The sequence below is a fragment of the Aquarana catesbeiana genome, linkage group LG09, assembly GCF_042186555.1.
Source record: "Aquarana catesbeiana isolate 2022-GZ linkage group LG09, ASM4218655v1, whole genome shotgun sequence".
Taxonomy (NCBI): Eukaryota; Metazoa; Chordata; class Amphibia; order Anura; family Ranidae; genus Aquarana; species Aquarana catesbeiana.
Genome location: NC_133332.1, coordinates 87716671 through 87731849, shown reverse-complemented (window position 1 = coordinate 87731849; position 15179 = coordinate 87716671). Strand labels below are relative to the sequence as shown.

At 42.1% G+C, this 15179-nt stretch overlaps 1 protein-coding gene across 7 annotated transcripts in view; it reads left to right on the top strand.

Moving 5' to 3' along the window:
• LOC141107871 (serine/threonine-protein phosphatase 1 regulatory subunit 10-like) overlaps positions 1-15179 on the top strand; it is a 49847-nt gene that overhangs the window by 14057 nt on the left and 20611 nt on the right. For all 7 annotated transcript variants that reach the window (XM_073598908.1, XM_073598906.1, XM_073598904.1 and 4 more), the window contains 7 exons: positions 7211-7381; positions 7476-7578; positions 7812-7921; positions 11823-11923; positions 14069-14213; positions 14314-14511; positions 14701-14947. In XM_073598908.1, the coding sequence (XP_073455009.1) occupies positions 7211-7381; positions 7476-7578; positions 7812-7921; positions 11823-11923; positions 14069-14213; positions 14314-14511; positions 14701-14947 (1075 nt within the window). The remainder of the gene's footprint in view (positions 1-7210; positions 7382-7475; positions 7579-7811; positions 7922-11822; positions 11924-14068; positions 14214-14313; positions 14512-14700; positions 14948-15179) is intronic.

Here is a 15179-nt window from a genome sequence, read left to right as displayed (position 1 = left end):
CGCCCGGCGGTGATATGCGTCGCCCCAGGCAGCGTCAGATTAGCGCCAGTACCGCTAACACCCACGCACGCAGCATACGCCTCCCTTAGTGGTATAGTATCTGTACGGATCAATATCTGATCCGATCAGATCTATACTAGTGTCCCCAGCAGTTTAGGGTTCCCAAAAACGCAGTGTTAGCGGGATCAGCCCAGATACCCGCTAGCACCTGCGTTCTTCCCCTCCGCCCGGCCCAGCCCAAGTGCAGTATCGATCGATCACTGTCACTTACAAAACACTAAACGCATAACTGCAGCGTTCACAGAGTCAGGCCTGATCCCTGCGATCGCTAACAGTTTTCTTGGTAGCGTTTTGGTGAACTGGCAAGCACCAGCCCCAGGCAGCGTCAGGTTAGCGCCAGTACCGCTAACACCCACGCACGCACCGTACACCTCCCTTAGTGGTATAGTATCTGAACGAATCAATATCTGATCTGATCAGATCTATACTAGCGTCACCAGCAGTTTAGGGTTCCCACAAACGCAGTGTTAGCAGGATCAGCCCAGATACCTGCTAGCACCTGCGTTTTGCCCCTCCGCCCGGCCCAGCCCACCCAAGTGCAGTATCGATCGATCACTGACACTTACAAAACACTAAACGCATAACTGCAGCGTTCGCAGAGTCAGGCCTGATCCCTGCGATCGCTAACAGTTTTTTTGGTAGCGTTTTGGTGAACTGGCAAGCGCCAGCCCCAGGCAGCATCAGGTTAGCGCCAGTACCGCTAACACCCACGCACACACCGTACACCTCCCTTAGTGGTATAGTATCTGATCGGATCAATATCTGATCTGATCAGATCTATACTAGCGTCCCCAGCAGTTTAGGGTTCCCACAAACGCAGTGTTAGCGGGATCAGCCCAGATACCTGCTAGCACCTGCGTTTTGCCCCTCCGCCCGGCCCAGCCCAGCCCAGCCCACCCAAGTGCAGTATCGATCGATCACTGACACTTACAAAACACTAAACGCATAACTGCAGCGTTCGCAGAGTCAGGCCTGATCCCTGCGATCGCTAACAGTTTTTTTGGTAGCGTTTTGGTGAACTGGCAAGCACCAGCAGCCTAGTACACCCCGGTCGTAGTCAAACCAGCACTGCAGTAACACTTGGTGACATGGCGAGTCCCATAAATGCAGTTCAAGCTGGTGAGGTGGCAAGCACAAGTAGTGTCCCGCTGCCACCAAGAAGACAAACACAGGCCCGTCGTGTCCATAGTGCCCTTCCTGCTGCATTCGCCAATCCTAATTGGGAACCCACCACTTCTGCAGCGCCCGTACTTCCCCCATTCACATCCCCAACCAAATGCAGTCGGCTGCATGAGAGGCATTTTCTTTATGTCCTCCCTAGTAACCCTACCCAACGACTCCCCCCAAAAAAGATGTCGTGTCTGCAGCAAGCGCGGATATAGGCGTGACACCCTCTATTATTGTCCCTCCTGTCCTGACAATCCTGGTCTTTGCATTGGTGAATGTTTTGAACACTACCATTCACTAGTTGAGTATTAGCGTAGGGTACAGCATTGCACAGACTAGGCACACTTTCACAGGGTCTCCCAAGATGCCATCGCATTTTGAGAGACCCGAACCTGGAACCGGTTACAGTTATAAAAGTTAGTTACAAAAAAAAGTGTAAAAAAAAAAAAAAAACACAAACAAAAATATAAAATAAAAAAAAAAATAGTTGTCGTTTTATTGTTCTCTCTCTCTATTCTCTCTCTATTGTTCTGCTCTTTTTTACTGTATTCTATTCTGCAATGTTTTATTGTTGTTATGTTTTATCATGTTTGCTTTTCAGATATGCAATTTTTTATACCTTACCGTTTACTGTGCTTTATTGTTAACCATTTTTTTTGTCTTCAGGTACGCCATTCACGACTTTGAGTGGTTATACCAGAATGATGCCTGCAGGTTTAGGTATCATCTTGGTATCATTCTTTTCAGCCAGCGATTGGCTTTCATGTAAAAGCAATCCTAGCAGCTAATTAGCCTCTAGACTGCTTTTACAAGCAGTGGGAGGGAATGCCCCCCCCCCCCCAACGTCTTCCGTGTTTTTCTCTGGCTCTCCTGTCTCAACAGGGAACCTGAGAATGCAGCCGGTGATTCAGCCAGCTGACCATAGAGCTGATCAGAGACCAGAGTGGCTCCAAACATCTCTATGGCCTAAGAAACCGGAAGCTACGAGCATTTTATGACTTAGATTTCGCCGGATGTAAACAGCGCCATTGGGAAATTGGGAAAGCATTTTATCACACCGATCTTGGTGTGGTCAGATGCTTTGAGGGCAGAGGAGAAATCTAGGGTCTAATAGACCCCAATTTTTGCAAAAAAGAGTACCTGTCACTACCTATTGCTATGATAGGGGATATTTACATTCCCTGAGATAACAATAAAAATGATTTAAAAAAAAAAAAAATGAAAGGAACAGTTTAAAAATAAGATAAAAAAATAATAATAATAAAGAAAAAAAAAAAAAAGCACCCCTGTCCCCCCTGCTCTCGCGCTAAGGCGAACGCAAGCGTCGGTCTGGCGTCAAATGTAAACAGCAATTGCACCATGCATGTGAGGTATCACCGCGAACGTCAGATCGAGGGCAGTAATTTTAGCAGTAGACCTCCTCTGTAAATCTAAAGTGGTAACCTGTAAAGGCTTTTAAAGGCTTTTAAAAATGTATTTAGTTTGTCGCCACTGCACGTTTGTGCGCAATTTTAAAGCATGTCATGTTTGGTATCCATGTACTCGGCCTAAGATCATCTTTTTTATTTCATCAAACATTTGGGCAATATAGTGTGTTTTAGTGCATTAAAATTTAAAAAAGTGTGTTTTTTCCCCAAAAAATGCGTTTGAAAAATCGCTGCGCAAATACTGTGTGAAAAAAAAAAATGAAACACCCACCATTTTAATCTGTAGGGCATTTGCTTTAAAAAAAATATATAATGTTTGGGGGTTCAAAGTAATTTTCTTGCAAAAAAAAATTATTTTTTTATGTAATCAAAAAGTGTCAGAAAGGGCTTTGTCTTCAAGTGGTTAGAAGAGTGGGTGATGTGTGACATAAGCTTCTAGATGTTGTGCATAAAATGCCAGGACAGTTCAAAACCCCCCCAAATGACCCCATTTTGGAAAGTAGACACCCCAAGCTATTTGCTGAGAGGCATGTCGAGTCCATGGAATATTTTATATTGTGACACAAGTTGCGGGAAAGAGACAATTTTTTATTTTTTTTTGCGCAAAGTTGTCACTAAATGATATATTGCTCAAACATGCCATGGGAATATGTGAAATTACACCCCAAAATACATTCTGTTGCTTCTCCTGAGTACGGGGATACCACATGTGTGAGACTTTTTGGGAGCCTAGCCGCGTACGGGACCCCGAAAACCAAGCACCGCCTTCAGGCTTTCTAAGGCCGTAAATTTTTGATTTCACTCTTCACTGCCTATCACAGTCTCGGAGGCCATGGAATGCCCAGGTGGCAAAAAACCCCCCCAAATGACCCCATTTTGGAAAGTAGACACCCCAAGCTATTTGATGAGAGGTATAGTGAGTATTTTGCAGACCTCACTTTTTGTCACAAAGTTTTGAAAATTGAAAAAAGAAAAAAAAAATTTTTTTTTCTCGTCTTTCTTTATTTTCAAAAACAAATGAGAGCTGCAAAATACTCACCATGCCTCTCAGCAAATAGCTTGGGGTGTCTACTTTCCAAAATGGGGTCATTTGGGGGGGGTTTGTGCCACCTGGGCATTCCATGGCCTCCGAAACTGTGATAGGTAGTGAGGAGTAAAATCAAAAATGTACGCCCTTAGAAATCCTGAAGGCACTGATTGGTTTTCGGGGCCCCGTACGCGGCTAGGCTCCCAAAAAGTCCCACACATGTGGTATCCCCGTACTCAGGAGAAGCAGCTAAATGTATTTTGGGGTGCAATTCCACATATGCTCATGGCCTGTGTGAGCAATATATCATTTAGTGACAACTTTTTGTAATTTTTTTTTTTTTTTTTTGTCATTATTCAATCACTTGGGACAAAAAAAATGAATATTCAATGGGCTCAACATGCCTCTCAGCAAATTCCTTGGGGTGTCTACTTTCCAAAATGGGGTCATTTGTGGGGGTTTTGTACTGCCCTGCCATTTTAGCACTTCAAGAAACGACATAGGCAGTCATAAATTAAAGGCTGTGTAAATTCCAGAAAATGTACCCTAGTTTGTAGGCGCTATAACTTTTGCGCAAACCAATAAATATACACTTATTGACATTTTTTCTACCAAAGACATGTGGCCGAATACATTTTGGCCTAAATGTATGACTAAAATTGAGTTTATTGGATTTTTTTTAGAACAAAAAGTAGAAAATATCATTTTTTTTCAAAATTTTCGGTCTTTTTCCGTGTATAGCGCAAAAAATAAAAACGGCAGAGGTGATCAAATACCATCAAAAGAAAGCTCTATTTGTGGGAAGAAAAGGATGCAAATTTCGTTTGGGTACAGCATTGCATGACCGCGCAATTAGCAGTTAAAGCGACGCAGTGCCGAATTGTAAAAAGTGCTCTGGTCAGGAAGGGGGTAAAACCTTCCGGGGCTGAAGTGGTTAAGTCTCATATCCTTTACAGCCAAGGAAGCTGCCGTCTTAGGCTGGCCATTCAGTAACCTTTTTTTTTTTGTTCTTTTGTTCAACCAGTATGTTGAATGAAAAAAAAATGATCAGATTGTGTGGATGGAGAATAATTCCCATTGTGCTATTGTGTTCTGACGGCTGGAAAATACTAATTAGTGATGCCGGCTTTACCTTGTGGCACTGATTGTCTGGGGGAAACCCCGACAGGCTGGTTATACAGAAGTCAATTGGTAGATTCTATACAACCAGTCTGCCCATACGTTGTTCGAAATTCAGGCAGTCCCTGCTGAATTGGCCGAATTGCCCTAAAGTCCCTGTTTGATTTACTGTTGCCATGGTGCTATACATGTGATTAGTTATGACAACAGCGATTTGATGGCTTGACAGTTCAGCTGAGAGTGTAAATCCACTAAGAAGGTTATAATTCATGGCATACCTTGAATGTAAACTGTTGTGGGAATACTTTCTGCCAAAGCATTTATGGGCCAGTGTGAGTTAATGGTGGTAGCATTAAAGCACATTTTTAAAAGTTTTTTCTGGTAGGAGAGTTGTAAGGGTGCACACCCGCTCCTCGGAGGAAGAGATAAGGCACAGCCATCCCCTCTTTTGATTCTTATATTTTAATGACTCTAGAACTTAATATTTGCTCTTAACAAAAAGCAGAAAGCCATTCACATCACATTCACATAGCACATTTTGATGTCACATAATATGTTGCCTAAGGAGAGATCAGCCTATACAAAAGAACTGTGTAATTTACATAAGGTAACTTGGATATTTAATATAGATCTGGTTTCTGTGAAGGAGTGTGCCTGGATCTGTAATCCTAATTTCACAAGAGGTCATCATCCCTACATTATTACACTTTATTTTCTTGACAGTACCATGTGGCTGTTGGTCTGGAATTTATCCTATTCCCCCATGCCACAAACAAGCTATTTGATGACAATAAAACAGTTCTGAAATGTTATAGATATTGTCTTTAGCCGAAACCGATATCTCCTAAAACAACTGGAAACATTTTTTAAACTAGACTGAAAAGGGGGAAATTCATTAATTGATTTGGCTTGGCCTCAAACATTTCTAAGCTAACATATGCTGAACTAAAGCCACTTTGTGTGCATAATGTTCATACTGATCCCTGTGTTGTGCTTAAGCTTCTGCCAAAGTTAAGATCAAGACTTTACTCCTGCTATTCAGTTGCCAGATCTGCCCACTAATATGTGGGGAAAATAAGAGACGATGGGGTTTAATTTCAATTTAGACATCAGTTTAGGCCTGATATCCAAGGAATTCACGGGAATTGATTTGAAGATCAATTCAGATATTTGAACACAAGACGTTACTGCTGAATTCACTGGTGAGATCTCTAAGCTGCCAGATCTGCACTCATTGTTGCATGTATTGGGAATCTCACACTCACTGTTGACTTTGTTTTTTTTTTTGCATCAAAGAAAATACACCAAGGGAGTGGTAAGGCCTGAGAATGGTGTAAAAGGAGCACTGTGCATGGGGTAGGGGGACTATAGGTACTAGAATCACCAAGCGATATAAACCATTTTTTTCTGCCCATCAGGCAGTTCTTTAACAGCTTCAGCCCCGGAAGGATTTACCCCCTTAATGACCAGGCCATTTTTTGCGATATGGCACTGCGTCACTTTAACTGACAATTGCGTGGTGGTCCTGCTATGTTGCACCCAAATAAAATTGACGTCCTTTTTATCACAAATAGAGCTTTCTTTTGATGGTATTTGATCACCTCTGCAGGGTTTTTTATATTTTGCGCTATAAACAAAAAAAGAGCGACAAATTAAAAAAAAAAAAAAATATTTTTACTTTCTGCTATAATACATATCCAAAATGTTTTTTTAAAATGTATTCATCAGTTTAGTCCAATATGTATTCTACATATTTTTGGTAAAAAAAAAGCCCAATAAGCGTATATTTATTGATTTGCGCAAAAGTTATAGCGTCTACAAAATAGTTGATAGATTTAGGGACTTTTATTTATTTATGGCGATCTGTGATTTTTAAGGGGATTGCGGTGGACAGATCTGACCCTAGATGACACTTTTTGGGGACCAGTGACACCAGTACAGTGATCAGTACTAAAAAAAAGTTCACTGATAAATGTATAAATGACACTGGCAGGGAAGGGGTTAACACTAGGGGCAATCAAAGGGTTAACTGTGTTCCCTCAGTGTGTGTTCTAACTGTGTGGGGAATGGGCTAACTGGGATAACACAGAGATCGTTTTTCCTGATCACTAGGAACAGCTGATCTCAGTGTTGTCCCCTGTCAGAACAGGGATCCGCCTTGTTTGTCTTTGAAGTGATCGTGGGTGGCCAGCGGACATCAAGTCCGAAAGACCCATGCGCGTGCTCCCCCGGCATGCAGCGCGCGCGCCCACAGTATCTCATGCACGAAAAGACATACAGATACGTCGTTTGGCGCAGCCGGGCCGTCCTGCCACAGTATATGTGCGGTGGGCGGTCCAGAAGTGGTTAATTTGAGATTATATGGCCACTTAGGCTACCATTTTCTCTTAAAATTTTCTTAATCCACTAGAAAAGGATAAAAAGAAGAAGAAGGAAGATACTAAAGGAAGATCTCCTATGGCTGACAAGACCTCTGAGGCCAAAGCTGAATCCCGGGCAGAGGATCAAGGAGATAGGAAGAGAGAGAAGCCCAAAACGCAGCGCACTGCTGCACCTAGTCATGCAAAATTTAGATCTACAGGTAAGTGACCACCAGCATCCACAAGAATTTCCTCTACAAAAGAAAAACTTCTCTTCCATCCCTGAACGGTTTTGTTCTTCTTACCTTATCACAGGTCTTGAGATGGAAATATCTTCACATGCGCCCATCAAGAAGCCAGCTTCTGTTCCAGTTATTTCAGACAAATACTTGAAACCCATTCCTGTAAAAAGGCAAAGGTGAGAAAAAGGGTAGAAGGCTGTCGTGTATATATAGTGGGCCGGCAGTTTTGTGGTAGTCAGTGGGTTTACTAGGCCTGTTAATTTACAAGGAAAAATTTAATAATTTAAAGAGTCCATTTCCAAATAGGTACATTTTATTACAGTGCAATGTTTTTTTAAACACAAGTCCTTTTACATTGTTTACATGTGTGCAGCTGTATAACTTACATTTGCTGTCTTTCCTCTACCAGTTCGGTTCCCACACCCAGTGATGCAGCACCTGCAGAAAAAAAATACAAGCCGCTAAATGTTATACCAAATGCTGCCAAGGAGATCAAAGTGAAGATTATTCCTCCACAGCGTATGTGTCTGTACCCCTACAAGTATTTCTTACCATTAAAGCAGCCCATAGATGAGTTTTTTTTTCCGTTCAACTAGCTGGTTGAACAAAAAAAATTAATTGATCCCCCATCCACACGCTTGATGTGGATGGGGGAATCCCCCCCCCCCCGATAAGGTATTGTATTCTGACAGCGGGGAGATTTTCCCGCTGTCAGAATACACTGATCAGCGCTACTGGCTATAGTCTGCGGCGCTGATTGAGCGGGGCAAATCCGACAGGCTGGTTGTACAGAAGTTGATTGGCAGATCAACTTCTGTACAACAAGCACGCGCACTATTGGATCAAAATGTGTCCAGTCCCTGCTGCACCGGCCAAATTTCGATCTATATATGGACAATTTTACAGTGTTAACCTTTACTTTACCCATAGGCAAAGTAACAGGTTCCTCTGAATCACTGTAAAAATACTTTTGGGTCTAGGGAAGCGTGGCAGTGCCCTTGCCACCCACAATATGGTGTTGGAGGCCTGAGAGATTAATTATTGGGTCCAAGTTCTATCACATGAGGCCCAGGGGGGCGGTGAGCATAGTCCTTTCTACAGAGTATCAAAAAGTAAAAAAAAAATAATACAGAAATTCATAGGTGCACTGGCACCTGATTAGGGCAGCAGGGGATCACAAGGAAGGTACATATAAGCTGATTAATTTTCCCACTAAAAAGTGAACATTTTACTTTTGCCTACTATGGTAGTACAGGTTCAATTATAAGTATACTGAAATAGTAGTAAAGGTCTTGCGAGCTACCAAATCAAAAATCCCCTATCTTATAATAATGTGATGACAGCTGCTAGCACTAATCACGTCCCATACTAACGCGTGAGATTCAAAGATAAATAAATCATGTGCTGTGCTATCTATCTCCTTAATGATCTGCTGAACCTGCAGCAAAAAACCTAAAAAACAAAATTGTTAATTAAAGTGATGTGCCTATAAATTCAATCCCAAGAATAAAAATTATAAAATATTAAGCGACTGTTGTCGTCATACAGCTTACAACATCATATAGCGTGAATATACACACACACACACTTCATAAAATATAAATATTGATACAAAAGTGTTCCATAAAGTGCTCAGGTGCATATAAGTCCGTGATACTCTGACCACGCAGGGTCAGTTTTCAGCGTCCTTAACCGATTGCCGACCAGCCGCCGTCATTATACTGCGGCAGGTCGGCACGATCCTGCGAACCGTCGTAGCTATACGTCGGCTCGTGGGATCAGGATAGCAGGAGCGCCCGCGTGATCGTGATGCTTTTTACAGCATTCCAGTACAGTCCAGTACAGTCCAGTGCAGGAAAAATGCAGCATGTGCTACTTTTTTTTTCTGGAACTGGAACTGCAAGCACTGGTGTGAACTATGCCATTGAAAACCATATAACTTACTTTCTATGCGTTTTTGATGCAGAAAAAAAACACACTGGACTGCATGTTGTGTGAACTGGCCCTAAATCTATCCCCTCTTTTGTAGACACTATAACTTTTGCACAAACCAATCAATATACGCTTATTGCGATTTTTTTTTTTTTTTTTTTTTTTTACCAACAATATGTAGAAGAATACATATCAGCCTAAACTAAGAAAAAACTTTGCTTTTTTTAAAAAAAAAATGGGAATATTTACAGCAAAAAGTACAAAATATTGTGTTTTTTTTCAAAATCGTCGCTCTTTTTTTATTTATAGCGCAAAAAATAAAAACCGCAGAGGCAAATACCACCAAAAGAAAGCTCTATTTGTGGGAAAAAAAGGATGTCAATTTTGTTTGGGTGCAGCGTTGCACGACTACGCGATTGTCAGTTAAAGCTAAGCAGTGCCGAATATAAAAAAATGGCCCGGTCATTCAACAGCCAAATCTTCCGGGGCTGAAGTGGTTAATATAAAGATAATAAATGTGACTTGATAGGTGATTGTCAGTATAGCGATCTGCAGCAGTGATTACTCTCAGGTGCTCCCTAACCCAAGGTAATGGCCGCTCACCTCAGAGCGTGTGACCTCGTAATTAATTGGTCAGTACATGCTTTTGAATCGTCAAAACGGATTCCAGGTCAGCTTGCAAGGTCCAAACACTGCTCAAAGATGTGGCATCCTCATATATAAATATGAGACTGGACCCACCAGGGGAGGGGACTGGATGACGCAGGAGGCAGCTGGTCTGTCATATGGAATAGGAACACACAATCTCATCCACGGCTTGGTTCTATTAAGGCATGCTATAGAGCAGTGCACTAACGGACCAGCCTGATGTGAGTACCCTATAATAGGGCTTTGTTTGCATTAAATAAAACATTTTTAAAATGTTATTACACTATGGAAGGCTCTTTTTGATATTTATATATGAGGATGCCACATCTTTGAGCAGTATTTGGACCTTGCAACCTGACCTGGAATCCGTTCTGACGATTCAAAAGCGTGTACTGACCAAACTTAATTGCGAGGTCACACGCTCTGGGGTAAGCGGACATTACCTTTGGGTGGGGAGCACCTGAGTGTAATCACTACTGAAGATCGTTATATTCCCAGTCGCCTATCAAGTCACGTTTATTATCTTTATATTAAGGACGCTAAAAACTGACCCTGGATGGTTAGAGTATCACAGACTTATATGCACCTGAGCACTTTATGGATCACTTTTGTATCAATATTTATATTTTATGAAATGTGTGTATATTCGCGCTATAGGATGTTGTAAGCTGTATGATATATATATATATATAATATATTTTATATTTTTTATTCTTCGGATTGAATTTATAGGCACATCACTTTAGTTAACAATTTTGTTTTTTGCTGCAGGTTCAGCAGATCATTAAGGGGAAAGCGCAGCACATGATTTACTTATTTATATAAGTATACTGAAACTCTGTTAAAAAAATAAAAATGTGTTAAATTTTTCTTCTTCAATTTCCACTCTTCCCCACATTTATGGCTGATTTTACTGAGGAATGAGCTTGAAAAACGTAGCACCAACACTTTTGATTATGCTGCCTTTGCATAAACTGTATAGAGAGGCAGGGTTGACAGGGGTAACAACACTGCCATTGCATAACCTGTATGGAGGACAGGGTTGTCACCCTTGTGTGTATACTCCCAAGTGGAAAAGCTAGAATGTGTAGTTTCAAGCAGTGCTCTATGTTACAGCATCTAGCCATGCATTGAATTGCACAGCCTTCAAAAGTCCTCGTATACAATGCATGGCTTCCAAAATAAATGTAAAAAACCATTAAGGCCTCTTTCACACGGGGGATCCGTATGTCCGTTTTTCATCCTTCCGTTTTCGGATGAAAAACGGACATACATGTATCCCTATGGAGTGTCGGATGTCAGCGGTGACATGTCCGCTGACATCTGACCCGCTCCGATCCGAAAAGTGTAACGGAGGAAAACCCTACTTTTCCATCCGTGATCGGATCGGGTGACGATGGACTCTACGGTCCGTCATCATCTGATCCCCCATAGGGGAGAGCGGCGCTCTGACAGGTCCGTCGCTGCACAGTGTGCAGCGACGAACCTGTCATTTTCCTGCTCAGCGGGGACCGGCGGAGCGATCCCCGCTGAGCAAGCGGGTGTTCACGGGGTGGATCATCACTGAGCCAAAGAGCCCTAATGTTTTTTTTTGTTTGTTGTTTTTATAATCAAGTTTGGGATTAGTATTTTGGCCCTGAAATGTTAGTCCTTTAGGAATGACAGTTATTGTTGTACTGTTGTCAAACGATCGTAATTCCAGTATAAAACACTAGATGGCGATACAGATATCCACTGCAAATGATATTCCCTCTTTATGTCACACAAGACTAGCATTCTTTCGAGATGTTCATACTGTAATATCTTTAACTCTAATAATATTTACCAATGTTCCCTTCAGCTATGGAGAGTTTGGACTTCTTGGATGCACTGAATTCTGCCCCAGTTTCTGGAATAAAAATTAAAAAGAAGAAGAAAGCAGTTTCTCCAACCAATAATAAGGTAACTTTATTGCCTGGCCAAACACTGGGATGTTTTGTGGTAGCCTGATATATTTACATCTCCACTATTAGTCATATAGGAAATATGATTCTATAACTGCAGATTGTAGTAACCACTTGCCGACCGCCTACAGTATATATTAGGGGTACGTATCTTCAATGGTCTCATAATTCGATTCAAATACGATTATCCTATCAACTATTCAATTCCGCGATGCATCACGATTACTGCCCATGGTTTTCAGTCCTTCAACATCTCTAGCTTGGCTGCAGGATGGGCATGATCAGTTCCCATCAATGCAGCCTCATTAGTGCCCATCAATGCAGCTTACCAGTGCCCATCAATGCAGCCTATCAGTGCCCATCAATGCAGCTTACCAGTGTCCATCAATGCAGCCCCATCAGTGCCCAGATTACGCAGAGCAGGGATCTCCCGCTGTGACACAGAGCTTGGATTTGATTTGCCTGTGGGGCTGCTGTCAACATAGTCTCGCCTTTTAGACCGTCTCCTATAATACACATCACACTGATTAAATTTCCTGGGCATTGGATCAGTGTGCCCTCTATCATAAGAACCGGTCTAGGACGCGGGACTTTGTGAGAGCAGCTGTGTGGTGTTTCAGATCCAGGCTCTGTGTCACAATGGGATATCACCACTCTGTGTGTGACATACACATTTAGGGAGGGAGGGGAGGACTCTGACAGGGGCTGATGATGTAATTGATGCAATCGCGATTCAGCCGTTCTCTGCATCAATGCAGAATCGTTTTACGCTGAATTGCGATACATCGATTACACGATTATTTTCAACACCCCTAGTATATATACATAATTACTTTTACATTTAATACCAGGACTATGGCAGCAGCTAGCTGTCATAACCCCAGTATAATTTTTTTTTCTATGGGAGATTCGGTGATAAAACTGATACCAGCGGCGCACTCACAGCAGGATCACTTTTAGAGGCAGTGGGAGAGGTGCCCCCTCCCACCATTTCCCGGTTGTTTCTGGGTCTACTGAAGTTGTTGGTAAACCTGGAAGCGATCCGATGGCTAGGCGGGAAATCGAGAGAGGGCAAGATGGCCCCTACTCGGCTCTATGGCACTGGAGGACCGAAGCGACCTCTAACGTCTCTTCCGGTTCTCGGGCATAAAGAAATGATATTTTTTTCTTTTGCTTTTAAAGGTAAATGAGAGCTCTAGGGTCTTTTTTTCCCCCAGATCTCTCACAAAAGAGGACCTGTCATGCTTATTTCTATTACAAGGGATGTTTACTTTCCCTGTAATAGGAATAAAAGTGATATAAAAAGTAAAATAAATAAGCTAAAAAGTAAAATGGCCCATTCCTCCGTGCTCGTGCGCAGAAGCAAACGCATATGTAAACGATGTTCAAACCACACATGTGAGGTATCGCCGCAATCATTGGAGTGAGAGCACTAGACCTCCTCTCTAACTAAACGGGTAACCTGTAAAAATTTGTAAAGCATTGCCTATAGGGATTTTTAAGTATCGTGGTTTCTCACCATTCCATGAGCGTGCACAATTTTAAAGCATGACATGTTGGGTATCTATTTACTTAACATCATCTTTCACATTATACAAAAAAAATTGGGGTAACTGGTGTGTTTCGTTCTTTTTTTAATTCATTAAAGTGTGTTTTTTCCAAAAGAATTGCGTTTGAAAAACTGCTGCACAAATACAGTGACATAAAATATTGCAACGATTGCCATTTTATTCTCTAGGGTGTAGGGTCACCTGGAAATATTGTGTGGGCTGCTCAGGCTCAATAGGAATGGGGTATGTACACAGTGCATCCGCAGCTGCAGCTAGAGTGCTGACAGGGGATGGAGTCCATCCTGGTCCAAGAGTCCAAGAAAGGAGGGGTGACCCCTGAAAGTCGCAAATCTATGGTGTCCTGCTGCAATGAATGGACTGGCAACCTCAGCCTGGGCTACGACCTAGGGTCTTTGCCAAAAAATATATTAATATATAATGTTTGGGGGTTCTAAGTAATTTTCTAGCAAAAAGTACTAATTTAAACTTGTAAACAGAAAGTTCCAGAAAAGGCCTGGTCAGCAAGTGGTAAGGTGGTTGTTGAGGTAACTGCTTTACAGAGATCTAAAACAATGCCTGTTTTATTTATACAGCCCAGTCCATTTGAGAGCAAGCCCCAAGGTGATGTACCAGCGGTCACCAAGCCCTCTTCACCAGAACCAGAGCCCGCAGCTGAGGCAATGGAAGTGGAAAGACCTGGAACTCCAGTTCCTGTTGAGCTCCCTGAGCCTATGGACAGTAAGGCATCATTCTATACTTGAACAAACATTAACCTCTCCTGATTTTTCTCCTCATGTGTGTCTTTCTTATATGGCTGATTTGCTTCCCAATTTTGCAGCATCTGTGTCTGTGTCTGTATCTGCATCTACACCTGCACCTGCCCCAGCCCCTGTCCCTGCCCCTGCCGAAGTCAAACCACCTGAGCAAGAGGTTCCTCAATTAACAAAAAAAGGAAAGAAGAGGAAAACGGTTAGCTGGCCAGATGAGAGCCATCTTCGGGAGTATTTCTATTTTGAACTTGATGAAACAGAGAGAGGTACGTTTTATAAATAATGTGTGTGTATTTTTTTTATAAATATATAGAGAGAGAGAGAGAGAGAGAGAGAGAGAGAGAAAAAAAATCTCTTTTCAGCTACTTAAATCCTTGTAATCTACATGGCTCTATACTATATAACTTTGTCTGCGTTGTACTTACAACAGTCTTTCCTTCTATGCCCACTTACAGTTAATGTAAACAAGGTTAAGGATTTTGGTGAAGCAGCCAAGCGAGAGATGCTGAAGGAATGTCAAGCATTCCAAAACGCCCGCCGGCTTAGTCATGACACCATGGAGGAAGTCATTCCTTGGGTCCTTCCACGTCCACTGTTGCTCCTAGGAGCACTTGTACAGATTGGGAGCAACAGCACAGAAAAGCACACCCAAGCTGAACGAGAGATGGGCATCCTGCAAGAACTTTTTCTCTCTAAGGAGAGGTAAATATACGCCTCAAGCACTGTAGAACAAATTGCACATAAACCTATTTTTATTTTATAGTATGAGGTGTACACAATCTTTAAACCTTTCCAAAAGGCAACACTTTAAAAGCTCCTACAGGTCATTAGTTTAAGCTTAACTGCGAATGGTAGCCCTAGAATTGTTGTTTTTACTCCAGCATGCACAATGTAACATGTATTGCAAGCCACAATTTTGTACACAAGTTACCCC